Raw genomic sequence first — 14636 nt, forward strand, 5'->3', positions numbered from 1 at the left:
TTAATTCCAGTTCATTTTAATGATCTAAATGTACAGAGTCTTGGCAATGTGCCGGGGACACATAAGAAGCCAACATTCAAATGGAACCAAGGTGAGATGTGAACCCAATGCCACCGCATTTCAGAAAATAACAATCGGAGATGACAGCTTGCAAGAGTGCAAGATTGTGGGGGAAAAAAATCAAAACATCAGTAGTAGCGTAAGAGTGCCGCCAGCAATACAAAAGCTCACAGCCCATCTTACGCTGACCCTTTGCTAGACTGGAGTGTGGCGACAGACACTACTCATTTTCCACTTCCAAGTTTGAAAGGTTTTGGCAGTATCTTGAGCTCTGTGCACGACCATATTTCAGATCCTACTTAAGAAAAAAACACAACAAGTAGTTCCAGTTGTTTAGAAACCTTTTAGCAACATTTTCAAATGTTTTAAGCAAGATTTTTTAGCACTTTTTAAAATGAGAAACTCGAGTGTTTCAACTATAGTCAACAGCAACACAAAATTCTACACATTTAACACAAAGTTGGTTGTAATGTTCTTTAATATTTAAAATGCATGACTGTTAGTACACAGCAGGGGTGTCCAAAATGGTAAAAATATTTCCTCGCTTTTTTTAAATCTTGAAATTCAGTGAGGGGGTATGGGAAAATTTAAACAGCTGAGATTTATTATTTATCTATTCAGAGCTACATTGGTGCCTGATTCCACCTCCCCCCGAAAAAATTGTAATGCACTTCAAAATAAAGAAAAACACACTCTTTAATAGTGTACTTTAAAGCAAAGCATAAATAGAATGTAGAGAATCAAACAATTCCTTGCGACTCATGTCATGAAGACACAAAATGATGACCTTCACAACTACTGTAAGTGACCCAGTAAACTGCAGTAGTAAGTCATTTCTCACAGCTAAAGAAAATATCTGAGTATTGTGATATTGTTTGTCTACATGTTGCTCCACCATGTGTGTTCAAAGAGCTGTTCCTTGAAAAGTACCGCGCCATTGATGCTAGTTTTTTTAAGGCCGTCTTAGGTGTTATTAGGTTGTACTTTTTAAGCACATCGGGCCGGTGGGGGGAAAAAAAAACAAACAAAACAACAAAACTCACAAAATGAGCCACGGGCCGTTTGGCACCCCGCTTTGGACACCCCCCACCGCTTTGTATGAACCGGCGGCATCACGGCACCGTGACGTGAAAGGGCGAGCCTGGGATGTGATCCTCGCCCCACTTGACCACCAGCATGTAGTCACCGCGCTCGCGCAGCACGTAGCTGACGTTGTAGTGCAGGTCACCCAGGTGCTTGATCAGGACCTCCTCGCAGGGAACCTGCGGGCCGTGAACACCCACCACCAGCATGTTCTTACCTGCGGGGAATAACAAACATTTCTCATTCAATCCTGACTGGTCACACTCGTTAAAGCGGCACATTTTTCCATTGTCTTGTGGCATATTAATATGAGGCTGCAAAGCACAGGTGGTGATTGGTGGAGAACCAGGAAGTTAGAAAATATCAAACGAAAGCAGGCCGATGGAAGGCGACTATCGTGTACAATGTCTTGCAAAAACAGCAACAGGTCATTTATGATATGAAGAGGATTGTTCTTCAAAGGTTGTCACATTTTTGGAGGGCAGCGGGACTCACCGGCTTGGCTGCAGTCCACGGAGAAGCTGCTCTTCTGGCCCACGTAAGCCTTGCTGAGGCCCAGGCCTCGGCTCAGCACCTTGCTGGCGTCCGAGACTGCCGAGACGCAGTTGACGCTCTGCAGAGAGCCGCCGCCGCCGCTGCCGCTGACCACCGACGCTTCCGCGGAGGGTCCAAGGGTCAGCGAGGACGACATGCTGCTATTGGTCACGTTTACCAAAGGAGGACCTGAAAGAGGACGCCCGTGCGCTCATGTCAAATCAGAGTAAGGGCAGAAGCGCAAGGTTTTCGGCACATGTGGACAATGAATTTGCATATAAAAGATTCAAATGAAGGTAAGTTTGAACTCATTCACGGCCAGTGACGTGGAATCATTTATGACTGGTTTGGCAGTGAATGAGAGAAAGAGACGATGGAGACAAACGAGAAAATGGTTGGAAGAAGGCAAGAGACAAAACGAAAGAAAGGAGAAAACTAAAAAGACTTGAGGTAAACAGAAGAAAAAAAACTGGTCACTCCAAAACTTTTTCGCAATACTTTTCCCACAATAATACAACTTTTTAGCCATATCTAGAAAAAAAAACATTTTTCTTTAACTTTCTTTATTTTTACAATTATCTCTTCAAATATTCTTGGAAAAAAAATGAGGCAAAAGTAAAAAGATCCAGAAAAAATGTATCTGGCTAATGCAACTTTGTATTCAGGTATCTTAGTGGTCTGTGAAATTTTTTGACTTTCTACTGAAAAAAAATGTTTTATCTTAAAAAAAAAAAATCAAATTTTACTTTTAATGTAATGGCTCTATCCATCCATTATTTAAACTGTTTATCCTATCTCTCTAAAAAAAATCTAGAAAAATACAACTTATTATATCGAACTTTCGAATGATCTCTTGACAAAAAGTTTTTTTTCCCCGACTTAAAAAATACAACTTGGTATCTAAAAAAGTAAGATTGTGTCAAAAGATAATGACACAATCAGAAAAGGACAAAAGACAGAATACCAAAGACAAGGGTGGAGGAGGAAAAATAAAGACAGACAAATACAAGAAGACAGAGTGAGATGACGGAAGAGCAACAGCAAAAGACAACGAGGCCAAGAGGGACGGCAAAAGGCAGAAAATTGAAAAGAAATTGGCGGACACAAGACATTAAGGGGGAAAAAAAAACTCAAGATAGAAAATGAACGGAAGATGACGCGAACAGGTAAAAGGAATAAGACAAACAGAGGACCAATTACAAAGAAGACAGAAAAGGGATGAAACAAGACAAGGGACAGAAAACGCCCAATCTAGGACAACAACAAAAGATGGAAAATCAAAGACGAGAAGATGGAAGCAAAAAAAAGAAGAGAGGGATGATGAGATGGCTGAATAAGAGCAACGACGGAAGGCGGCGTTCAGAGGAGGAGCCAAAGCGCGTGCCGACCCGTGACTTTGGCGACGAAGGGGCTGCCGGCGATGTGGTACGGTCCGCCGTACTTGACGGCGACGACGTAGCTGCCGGGCGCCATGGGCGTGTAGAGCACCTTGTAGCCGCCGGCCACCTCCAGGCACTCCATCTGAACCTTGGACGGGCCCTCCACCGTCACGGCCACCGCGCCCTGCCCCGCCGCCGCGCTGTCGATGATGAACTCCGACTGGACGCCTGCCGCCGGGATGCACGCATAGTCAAAACGCCGGCAAAACAAATCACGGCCGAATATATTCGAGAAACAACAAGAGACCGAAAAAAAAAAAAGAAACGTTCAATTTAGAAACACTAACCTAATCCTCCCCCCAAAAGCTTTGATCCAGAAAAATGAAACTTATTATCCTATTTTTTTTTCTTACTGGTCACTCCAAAACCTTTTCGCAATACTTTTCCATAATAATACAACTTTTTAGCCATATGTAGAAAAAAAAATTCTTTAACTTTATTTTTACAATTATCTATTGGGGGAAAATATTCTTGAAAAAAAAAGAGGCAAAAGTAAAAAAGATCCAGAAAAAATGTATCTGGCTAATGCAACTTTGTATTCAGGTATCTTAATGGTCTGTGCAACCTTTTGACTTTCTACTGAAAAAAAATTGTTTTATCTTTTAAAAAAAAATACTTTTAACGTTATGGCTCTATCCATCCATTATTTAAACTGTTTATCCGATCTCTTTAAAAAAAAATCTAGAAAAATACAACTTATTATATCGAACTTTCAAATGATCTCTTGCCCAAAAGTTTTTTTTTCGACTTAAAAAATACAACTTTGTATCTAAAAAAAGTAAACTTTTCAACCCACCCCAAATAACTAATCTCATCCAGAAAAGTAAAACGAATACTATTTTTTGTTATGATCTCTTTTAAAAAAATGTTTAGTTACAAAACAATTGAAAAAAAAAATAAATACAATAAATTCTTCTAAAAATCCTAACTAAAACAAAAATCCCCAAATTCTTGGAAAAAAAATAAAACTATTGCAAAAATAACATGCTATAATTTGTTTTTTATATTATAGAGTGTTTCTGATTGTCTCTTTGTGATCTTCAAAACATTTTTTGGAAATCTCTCAAAAAATATATCTAGAAAAGTCACATATCATTTCTTGGCAAAGCACGACTTGATTTTTCATAAAGACACAGATTTTTGTTCTCGTAAAATGTCAAACGGAAGATGGAAATTACCCGTGGTGCCCCTCTCCAGTCCGTCACCGTACGCCGAGACCAGTCCCGCCTGCCCGGCCTGTTCGGGCGACCCGACCATGACGCTGAAGGAAGTGACGCGGCCCTGAGGGCCAAACTTGACGTCCACCGTGTGGAGGCCTTGCTCCCGGGGGATGAAGCGGATCGAGTATTTGTCTGGGACAAAGGGCAGGGTGGGGTTATTGTTCGTCGCGTGCCTCGCACTCGCACATCCACACGTACCTTTTTCCAGGTGTTTGACGGCACACTCCTCCTGAGATCCAGACGGGCTGGTGACCTTGGCCTCGGGTTTTCCTTTGGCTCCTTCCATTGACACGTCGAAGGACGTCGGCTGATTCACCTTCAGACCTGACTTCTGCAAACGCACGCGTGATGTACATTTTGGCTCATATATTGCTCAAAATGTTTTTATATGGCAGGCCAGCATTGGGTCATCCGGGAGGGGCTCAGAGTCGAGCCGCTTCTCCTCCACATCGAAAGGAGCCAGATGAGGTGGCTTGGGCATCTGATTCTGATGCCTCCTGAACGCCTCCCTGGTGAGGTGTTCCGGGCATGTCCCACCGGGAGGAGACCCCGAGGAAGACCCAGGACACGCTGGAGAGACTATGTCACCCAGCTGGCCTGGGAACGCCTCGGGATCCCCCGGGGAGAGCTGGACGAAGTAGCTAGGGAGAGGGAAGTCTGGGCTTCCCTGCTAAAGCTGTTGCCCCCGCGACCCGGCCCCGGATAAGCGGTAGAAGATGGATGGATGGATGGAGGCCAGCAGTGGGCGTCTCACCTGAAGGCCAGTGACGGTCATGTGTTGGGTGTCATAGGTGGGGGCCACAACATGGACCAGGTAGGGGCTATGTGGGATGTGTTGATCATTGAACTTGATGGCAATTTCGTAGTCGCCTGAAGGACGATATCAGTGTCAAACATGAGGACAGAGAGAGCCATTACGTTATTTTGTGTGTGTGTGTGTGTGTGTCTTTTTCATCTACCGGGCTCCTGCGCCACGTAAGAAACGCCGCAGGATCCGTCTTTGCGGTCATCGAAGGAGATCTCGGCCCTGCTGGGACCCTCCACAGCTACAGACAGACCCCCGGCGCCGGCCTCCCTGGTCCAGATATTGAACTCAGCTGCAAAGAAAAAGAAATGCGTCATATCCTTGGAAAAAAAGACAATTTTTTACACCACCCTGAAATGGCCGCTTCATATAAAAATGGTTGATTTTCTCTCTTTTTTTTGCGGATATCTATGATAGATATGTCTGCCATATTTAATACTGCTATGGAGCCTGCAAATAGCTAAAAAGATCCTAAAAAAAAATGGAGGTTTTAAACCAAAATAGCTAGCTTACTTCCGATAGCCTTTATTTTCAGACACCTTTGGAGACATTAGGTTATTCGTGTGTGTGTGTGAGTGCGCGCGTACCTGGTTCTTCCACCATCGCTCCCTCCAGTCCCGGGCCTCCCGCTTTGACCTTGGCGGCTCCGCCCTCGCCCAGTGGCCCCACGGTAAACTGGAAGGGGCTCCCTGGCACGTGGTTGCCCCGGTACCTGACGCTCACCCAGTGCACGCCCATCTCGGTGGGCACGAACTGCACGCAGTAGGTGTCGTTGCCCACGGCAACCAGCTGGGCGGACTGAAGGGCACCCGACGGCGATGTGACCTCGGCCGTGACGTCGCGCATGTCCAGGGCTGCCGACACAAAGCAAGATAGTCGGAGTAATTCAATTGAATGTAAATCTTTTTTGTATATAGTGTTATATTTCACGTTCGGGATTTAATTTAGAAAAACAAAGAAAATCTGTTTTTGGAATGTACAGTACAAAAACATTGAAAACTTAAAAAATCATTTACTCTGGCAATATATTCAGACATATATTATATAAGGCATACATTATCTTTAAAAGATAAGCTTAAGTGTCCAACAAATGCATTTCTCTCACAATTTTGGAGAAATACGAAAGAATCCAGCAAATATTTTTCCTAAGTAACATCCCATTACACCCAAATTTGATCATTGGGAAAGTGCGGTACCTTTTTTTTTCTTCAAATTTTTGGTTTATTATTCAATTATTACAATCGTGTTGTACGTGTTCTAGATTTCATAACATGCACAAAGACAAATATCTGTAGTCCTAAACAGTATTTACCATTAAAGAGGAAGTCAAGCAATTGTCCAATAAACCGAGCAGACTGTTAAAAAATATTTTCTGCAAACCTCTGCCATTTTCCCACCAGAGCACCAGAGGAGGCCTCAGAAGCGATGAGGAGAAGAAGAAGAGAAAGAAGAAGTGATGTAAGAAAGGGTCGAGCTAGACAAGGTCAGGAAGAAGCTGCTCACTGGACCAAGATGAAGGCGACGAGGAAACGAGGGAGGAATGTTGGAGGAGAGACAAAAGATGGCAGTCGGGAAGAGAAGGAACGGCGGGAAGGGAAAAGGAAGACAAATGAATTGAAGTCAACATTTCTGACAGTGACCACAACACGTTAACAGCAAAAACTTTTGTTCAACTCAGTCACTGCCCTTGACGGCTAAAGACAGCAAATTCTTTTTTTTTCCGGGCTGGCTGGCAGTGACCGAGTTCAAACTAACTTTTTACATAAACCAAAAGGATGTGACATTTTGTTGGTTGCGCATTTGTTATAAGTACATACATTGTATTTGGGTTTTTTTTTTTAGTTATTTAAAGTATGAACAGATAATAAGATAAGATAAGATAAGACAGTCACCTGGTATCTTTATGCTGAAGTCACAGACGCTGCCCACGCCAGCAACAGGTGCCGCCCTCTGTTTGCGGGTGATGCTCTCTCGGATGCGACCTTCCCCAGTCACCTGCACTGTGAATGGACTTCCTGCCGCACATGGAAACCAAACAAATTCAATTCCACGAATGGCACATATGCAGCGGATCTAGTACTCAACCCTGTGGGACACCATCTCCATGACAGTTGACATAATTAACATTTGCTTTTGGAAAACTCAAGAGCCGAACCCTGTGCAACACCTACATAGCGGACAAATGGTGTCCTCAACGTTATGCGGTGGTGTTCATGTGGGTGCTTTCTTCGTACCTGGGATGTGCTTGTCGGAGAAGCGAATGGAGACGATGTAGTTTCCAGGTTCGGTGGGGCAATAGGATACGTGGCAAGTCCCGTCCTCCATGTCTTCTGTCTGTATGTCTACCTTACTTGGACCCTCAACGGCCAGAGCCAGCCCACCATACCCTTAATGCAACATGAAGACCTCATCATTACCTCCACCAAGGGTCGTTTCTGCCCCCCCCCCTTTAAATTTTTTTTTTTTTTTTAAAGATGGTAGCAGTCTACCTACCAGCCTCACGCGTATCCACTATGAAGCTAGCATCTGTGAAGGTTGTCCCGTGCACCAGCCCGTCGCCGTGAGCCCTGACGCGCCCAGCGTCTCCGATCTCAGACTGGACGATCATGATGGTGATGGGGCTGTTGGCCACGTGGCGTCCATTCTTGGTGATGCTGACGCGGTGCTCGCCCACCTCGCGGGGGATGAAGGAGATGCCCACGTGATTGTTAGCCATCCTCTTGAGCAGGCAAGGCTCCTCGCGACCCGACGGCGCCATGATGCTGGCGCTGAGGAGACTCAGGTCCGTCTCGTTGATGTTCAGGAAGAAGTCGGCCGCTGAGCCCAGTTTCACCTGAGAGCGCCGCTGTTTGTCCTCTGCAAAAGCAGCGCTTTGTTACCAAGAATATCCAATATGGTTGTTTCATCGTGTGCTAAAATGCCGCAAGATGGCGCCAAAGCCCCGTTTAAAAAGGTTCAGGAGTACTACAAGCAAGTATGTTGAAGTGATACGTCTTGACTAAGAGACGAGTATCTCTGAGGAGCTAAGTTTACCTTGAGTTGTTTGCAAAAGTTTTGGAGTCTTTGCCATATGTACACACGAACTGAAAGTTTCCCCAATGAAGGCGTGAGACAATCGTAATTTTAAAAACATTCATTCATTCATCTTCCGAACCGCTTGATCCTCACAAGGGTCGCGGGGGGTGCTGGAGCCTATCCCAGCTGTCTCCGGGCAGTAGGCAGCGGACACCCTGAATCGGTTGCCAGCCAATCGCAGGGCACACAGAGACAAACAACCATTCGCACTCACACTCACACCTAGGGACAATTTAGAGTGTCTAATCAGCTTCCCACGCATGTTTTTGGAATGTGGGAGGAAACCGGAGCACCCGGAGAAAACCCACGCAGGCCCGGGGAGAACATGCAAACTCCACACAGGGATGCCGGAGCTGGAATCGAACCCGGTACCTCTGCACTGTGAAGCCCACGTGCTAACCACTGGACTACCGGGCTTCTTGCTAGTTGAAAACTTTACCCAATTTTAAAAACAATGACTTTGAAATTTGAGTTCAATTTTGGGACTACAGTTTGGAGGTACATTAAATCAAGGCAAACATCGTCGGGGATGTCAGCTCCTCGTGCTTTTTCGCCATCCTCCACTAACAGTAGGGGGGTTGACTGTAATCCTCCATAGGTGGGTACAGACCCGTGATCCTGGCGGTGAACGGACTGCCGGAGATGTGCTTGTTGTTGTACTTGACCAGGATGTTGTAGTCTCCCGGCAGCGTGGGAAGGTAGCTGACGCTGCACGTGCCGTCCTTGTTGTCCACACAGCTGATCTCCGCCTTGGACGGACCCTCGATCGCCAGGTCCAAACCTCCTGGACGCATATATAGTTGACAACAAATGTCCCACAAATCCGTAAGTGTTCTCAGCGAAGAAAATAAAACATGACTGACAGCCATAAGCAATGGTTCTAATATTCAGCCCTGTGGGACACCAGATACCCAACCCTTTGACTTCGATTATATGCTTTAAAAACAATCATGATTTGTGGTCTCGTACCTTCGGCCGCATCCTCTGTGTTGACGGTGAATGCTGAGGTCTTATTTGCCACGCCGTAGCTAAGGCCCGGACCGTAAGCAGTCACGCTGGGACTACTGGAGCGGTTCACGTAGAACTGGAGAGGAGACTCTGCAACACACAAAATAAGGATTTTTAATACAGTGCACTAATAAAAAGTCGACTCTTTATCCCAATAGCAGTTAGGGAAGGAGTGAAGCCACTCAAAACTCTGCAGATGAGGGAGATCTCTAAAACAGGGGTTGTTGCAGATGAGGGAGATCTCTAAAACAGGGGTTGTCGAGGGCCAGACTTGGGGACCCCTGGTTTACATTGAGGATAATCGCCTCATATCGTTTGTTAGCCGTTTTTTTTTTGTTTGTAATTTCACCATACAAAAAGTAATTCTCTTTGTTTTATGTTTAGTTTGACAGAACCATTTCAACAGTGAGCGTCAATAAACATCTTCAAGACTGAATTGTGCTTCTGGTATACAAGTTTAAATCTATAGAGGATAGTGAGTGACCTCTTTTTTCTGTATGCCAAATTTATACACCAACCTCAATTAACCACTCGTGTATGTGTGTGGCTAAAGGCCAGTTAATTAGGAACCGCTTGCCTGAAAGAGTTCAAGGTTCAAGTGATGCATTTCCATACCTGGAATGTGCGCTCCGTTGTACTTTATGTGCATCTCGTGCAAGCCGGCTTCGGTGGGAGAGTACTGCACCGTGACCGTCCCGTCCAAGTTGTCTGTGATCAGTGGTTGAGCGCAATTTCCTGACGGCATCAGAACCTCACCTGAAACAGGCAGCAAGCGACTTGATAGACACCCAAAACCAACACTGATAGGTCCTCACAAACCACATAAAACAAGCAAACATGTATATTTCAAAACTCTTAATGTTAAAAAACAGTTTGAAAGAAATCAATTAAAAATAGTACAATTGGCAGGTATTTAATTGAGAAGAAATCATTCGTTAAAAAAAAAAAAGTGCAGAAAGGACTTGATTTGGATGGCGTGTGGAATACTCGTGCATCACACATCTGTTTGTGACCAGAGAGTCATGACGTCGACTGCGACGAGACTGCTTCCCATTTGCGGCTGATCCAAGTCAAACAATCCCGATGCGCTCATTTGTAACAGAAACAAACAAACTACAGAAGGACTTCCACATTAATTTCCTTTCCTTCGGACAGGATTGTAAAGAATCTGATGTTGTCTTCCTTTGCGCACGGCCGACATGCGCACGTCCTTCATGCGCACGTCCTTCATCGCTACTTCCTCCAATGCAACTTCAGAGTATACTGTTGACTGATTAAAACGAAACATTCCACACAGATGTTTTCCACTTTTGTAGCTGCTGGGGAGAGAGTACAACATCTGCTGTCCTTCATTTGCAGAGGATGCCTTATTGTCAGCAAAGACTCATAGGTGTGTGTGGTTACCTTTTTCTTGGGCTTTTTTTTAATGACACGTATACAAGTTTTTTTATATATTAATCTATGAATGGTTCAGAAAAACAAATGTGCATGCGTGCGCATATCTCACCGGTGACTTGCCCCCTCTTGAAGGAGAAAGGAATGACCATGTGGAATGGTCTGAACCCGACCCCACTGATGCCGTTTCCAAAGTCTTCCGATGTCACCTGAGGGGGAGGGTCGAGCGAATGTCACTCAACAAAAATCAACAATCTCATTGGCCAGTGTCAGAAAGCCTCAGCGCTGCCCATTTAGCGGCATCACGGGAAGTGGTAGTGCACTGCTCGCAGCCACGGCGTTCGCAGGCAGGCAGGCAGACACACACACACACACACAGAATTAGCAGCCATCACCATAGCAACCAGCCTGACAAGCAAGCTGCATTCCCATTGGTCAATGCAAAAAAAAAAAATAGATGTAAGGAGGCAGGGTGTCAAGCTAATATGTTCACAAATGGGAGTGAAGTGAGTGTTTTCTGGTCTTTCCACCCAAGTGTGGTATAACTCCTCGTCAGTCAAGGCTGACCGTTCTTGTCTTTCTATTCTTTGGTGGCAAAGCATCGGCATTGCGCCTTGCACGGTTCTGTGTGTTCTTGCATTTTTATCCGAGAATGGCACAAAAGCCTTGTCAAACCCACATTGTAGACATGAGTGCGTAAGTGGTTAGTTATCTTTCTGCCGTAGTGCGGCACAACAGTCATCATCCCCACTTGGCATGGATTTTTTTTTCTTTGGTGGCACACAATATGAACTTGCCTAAATTGTTGGGTGTGTACGTGTGTTTGTCAAGTCAAATTTCTTTATATAGCCAGCAATCACAGAAACGTCTCAAATGGCCATTTCCCCTGAAATGAAGCCCCAGGAATCCATGTTGTGCGTTGTGTGCGTGCATGCGTGTACCCAGGGCTGAAAGCCAACTCCCGGGGGAGCCGCTTGTTGTTGGATTGATGTCAGTTCTTGCATGGCGGGGACCTCATTGCTCGCCTGAGGACACCACAGGAAGGTTTGAAAAAAATCTAACAACCTCATTTATTCTGCCGCCTTGACCGGGTGTAATATGAATTCTTTGCTATTATACATTTTAAGAACTGTTACTAATTCCTATTCAAAATGCAAACCCACCAGCCCGACAGGCCCTGAGTGCAATATTGCTTTACAACCGTTTTACATACCTTGACTTTGAAGGGACTGCCGGGAATGTTCTCCCCACCAAAACGCACGTACATGATGTAGTCGCCGGGCTCGAGAAGCGTGCAAAAAGCGTCGAAAGTTCCGTCCTGGTTGTCAGTCACCTGAGCGTCGACCTCGCTGCCGTTGGGCTGCACCACTACGCAGTTCACCTTGCCATTGCCCGCGCCCTTGGCGTTGACCAGGAGAAACAGCTCCTGATCCAGCTCCTCCCTGGGGCCCACTTGGGGCCCTGATGGACACAAAAACACATTTTTAGGAATACTTGGGTCAAAAGCTACGCAAGGTAGGTCCCTTCCATCGCCCTAACATTATTGTAAGCCGTAAAAAGGACTCTTTACCACTGAAAGCTAATGCTGGGCGCAACATTGAAGCTAACATAGGACCCTCAAGAAAGTAGAGTAGCAAACTTGTCAAGATGATGGAAAGAAAGATCAAGGTAAAATCCCATTTGTAGTATTTATTTGGCAGTAACGCACCAGTTGTAGAGCACTTGCTGGCATCTCCCGTCACCATAGCTTGGACTTTGTAAGGCGAGTCCAGGATGTCGTCGCCACCGTACTTGACGACGATGGTGTAGCGACCCGCACGGTCGGGTACGTATGACACCTTGTATGTGTCGTCTCCGTTGTCATGGATAGTGGGGAGCTTGGGTTTGCCATCTTGGTCCTAAAACGAGACATCAGACAAAGACTCAGAGCATAGAAATATGTACTGTACAGGTATTTGGGCTACGTCGTATAAAAGGAACCTCTAAAGTTGAACTACTCTGAAATTGTACATTTCTGAATTGCAAGTTTGCTGTCTGCACCGGGTGCAGTAGAAATGCAAACAAAGTGAAGTGCACAGACTGTGGCCATGATTATGATTAGGCACCATCAAATGACTCAGGTCCAACCTTTCTGCTGCCTAAACGGGCTTCAGTAGACGACTAAATGGAAGCGCAACCAACGTTTGCCTGAACAAGCTGAGGTAGACATTGGGACAGATGACCATGATTAGAACCATTAAATCAGGCCTGATGAGTATTTGGCCTAAACATGCGCCGGTTAGAATCCTCCTTTAAAATAGCATCACTCTCAAAGTAGGAAAATGGACTCGATACAGTTGACACGCCAGCATACCCTTTTTTCACCTCATCGCTTGTCCTAACTTGTCTGATGCCTAAACGGACTGTGTTCTGCCAAAGAGGTTCCTTCCAGTCTACAGTGTGCGAAATACTGACAGTGATGAGCACGCTCAGTTGTCCCTGTCCTGCTTGCTTGGCGTCGACGTTGAACTCGACTGGGAAGCTGGCAAGGACTTGGCTGGTCAGCCCGGGGCCACTGGCTCGTACTTTACGGGCATCATGAGTGGGAAGCACCCGCACACGAAATGGACTAAAAGCGGAGAGAAAACACAAACCCCAGAAAAAAATAATTTGCCTTTCCAGTGAAGCATGCGGATTCAAAATTCAAAGCAGCAGTCAAAGTCTCCATATGCATCATTACTTGGTCCAACATGTCTGCTGCCCAAACGGGCTGCAGTAGAAATTCATACAAAGTCAAGCGCAGAGTATGCACAGGAATAAACATTTACGTTTGTTAACTCAAAACCTTTAACGGAGTTAAGACTCAAACATTGGTACATGCATGATTACAAGGTTACACGTGACTGCTGCCTAAACGGGCCGCGTTACAAGTGCAGTACCTTTTGGGGATGTCCTCTTCGGCGAACTGTACAGCTACAGCGTAGGTCCCCTCCACAGAAGGTGTGTAGGACACCGTGTGGGTGCCGTCCCCGTTGTCCAACACCTCCACAGGCTCGGACAGGCCTTTGGGGGCATCCACTGTGACGGCGAGTGGTGCCAGGCCCGCCTGACTGCAGTCCACTGTGAACATTTGCGGAATGTGGGCCCGGACCCCCGGGGCCACCCCCGGCCCGTAAACCTTCACTTTACTGGGGTCTACGAGGTCTTCTACCGGAACCTTAAAAGGACTGCCTGAAACCCAAAAGAGAAAGAGGAAACATTGGTTACGAGGTACCGGAGCGTTTTTACAAACCACCACCATAGAAGGCAAAAGATACAGACTAGACAAGTCGGCTGCCTAAACAGAATCAACAGAACACAAAACAAAGCAGACAGGTAGACACCAAAGTTTGGTGTGTAATTTCTTGAACTTTCTCACCGGGAATGTGCTCTCCTCCATAGAGAATATTGACGTCGTAGAGACCTGGCGTGAAGGGGACGTAATCCACACTGCAGCTGCCATCTTTGTTGTCTTTGCACGCCATCTTGGACTCGGACGGACCCTCGACGGTTATGCCCAGACCACCGGTGCCTGCCCCCCTAATCGAAGGCACATTATCAAAACAAGACGGGCGGTGCGCACATACACAAGCACGCCGTCAGCGTGTAAGCTCCCCTCTACCTCGTGATGATGTTGAAGGAGTTGTTCTTGTCGGTCAGTCCCTTCGTGAGCCCCGGCCCCGTGGCCACCACCCTGCTGGGGTCGCAGCCGTCGCACACGCAAACCCTGGCTGGGTTCCTTAGAACCGGCGTGTCTTCGTACAGAACCTGGACACTGTGCTCACCTGAAAGATGAAGGAACAATTACAACATGACGCAAAGGATTAAGGCCTAGGATTGTCTGCTGACTAAATGGGCCGCAAAAGATATCCAAAAATAGTCAACCGCACAAGAGAATCGAGGTTGGCGCATGATCCTGTTTAGGAATCACCACAAGAGGCTGAAAATAGATCAGGCCAAACAAGTATGCTGACTAAACAGGCTGCGGTAGGCAAAGTA

General features: G+C 45.9%; 1 protein-coding gene across 3 annotated transcripts in view; it reads right to left on the bottom strand.

Moving 5' to 3' along the window:
• LOC127607767 (filamin-B) overlaps positions 1 to 14636 on the bottom strand; it is a 34037-nt gene continuing 19401 nt past the window's right edge. The window contains exons 27-48 of one of the 3 annotated variants that reach the window (XM_052076393.1): positions 14260 to 14422; positions 14017 to 14177; positions 13538 to 13829; positions 13074 to 13227; positions 12328 to 12517; positions 11833 to 12080; positions 11561 to 11644; positions 10732 to 10828; positions 9840 to 9980; positions 9186 to 9314; positions 8827 to 9000; positions 7635 to 7997; positions 7376 to 7528; positions 7034 to 7156; positions 5729 to 5995; positions 5296 to 5433; positions 5091 to 5206; positions 4535 to 4667; positions 4295 to 4468; positions 3066 to 3284; positions 1639 to 1866; positions 1 to 1360 (exon numbers count right to left, since the gene is read on the bottom strand). In XM_052076393.1, coding sequence (XP_051932353.1) covers positions 1173 to 1360; positions 1639 to 1866; positions 3066 to 3284; positions 4295 to 4468; positions 4535 to 4667; positions 5091 to 5206; positions 5296 to 5433; positions 5729 to 5995; positions 7034 to 7156; positions 7376 to 7528; positions 7635 to 7997; positions 8827 to 9000; positions 9186 to 9314; positions 9840 to 9980; positions 10732 to 10828; positions 11561 to 11644; positions 11833 to 12080; positions 12328 to 12517; positions 13074 to 13227; positions 13538 to 13829; positions 14017 to 14177; positions 14260 to 14422 — 3935 coding nt within the window. In that variant the 3' untranslated portion in view covers positions 1 to 1172. Of the gene's footprint in view, positions 1361 to 1638; positions 1867 to 3065; positions 3285 to 4294; positions 4469 to 4534; positions 4668 to 5090; positions 5207 to 5295; positions 5434 to 5728; positions 5996 to 6521; positions 6644 to 7033; positions 7157 to 7375; positions 7529 to 7634; positions 7998 to 8826; positions 9001 to 9185; positions 9315 to 9839; positions 9981 to 10731; positions 10829 to 11560; positions 11645 to 11832; positions 12081 to 12327; positions 12518 to 13073; positions 13228 to 13537; positions 13830 to 14016; positions 14178 to 14259; positions 14423 to 14636 lie in introns of those variants that run through there. The other 2 variants (XM_052076394.1, XM_052076395.1) reach the window with 2 other exon arrangements.

The sequence above is a fragment of the Hippocampus zosterae genome, chromosome 9 (genome assembly GCF_025434085.1).
Source record: "Hippocampus zosterae strain Florida chromosome 9, ASM2543408v3, whole genome shotgun sequence".
Taxonomy (NCBI): domain Eukaryota; kingdom Metazoa; phylum Chordata; class Actinopteri; order Syngnathiformes; family Syngnathidae; genus Hippocampus; species Hippocampus zosterae.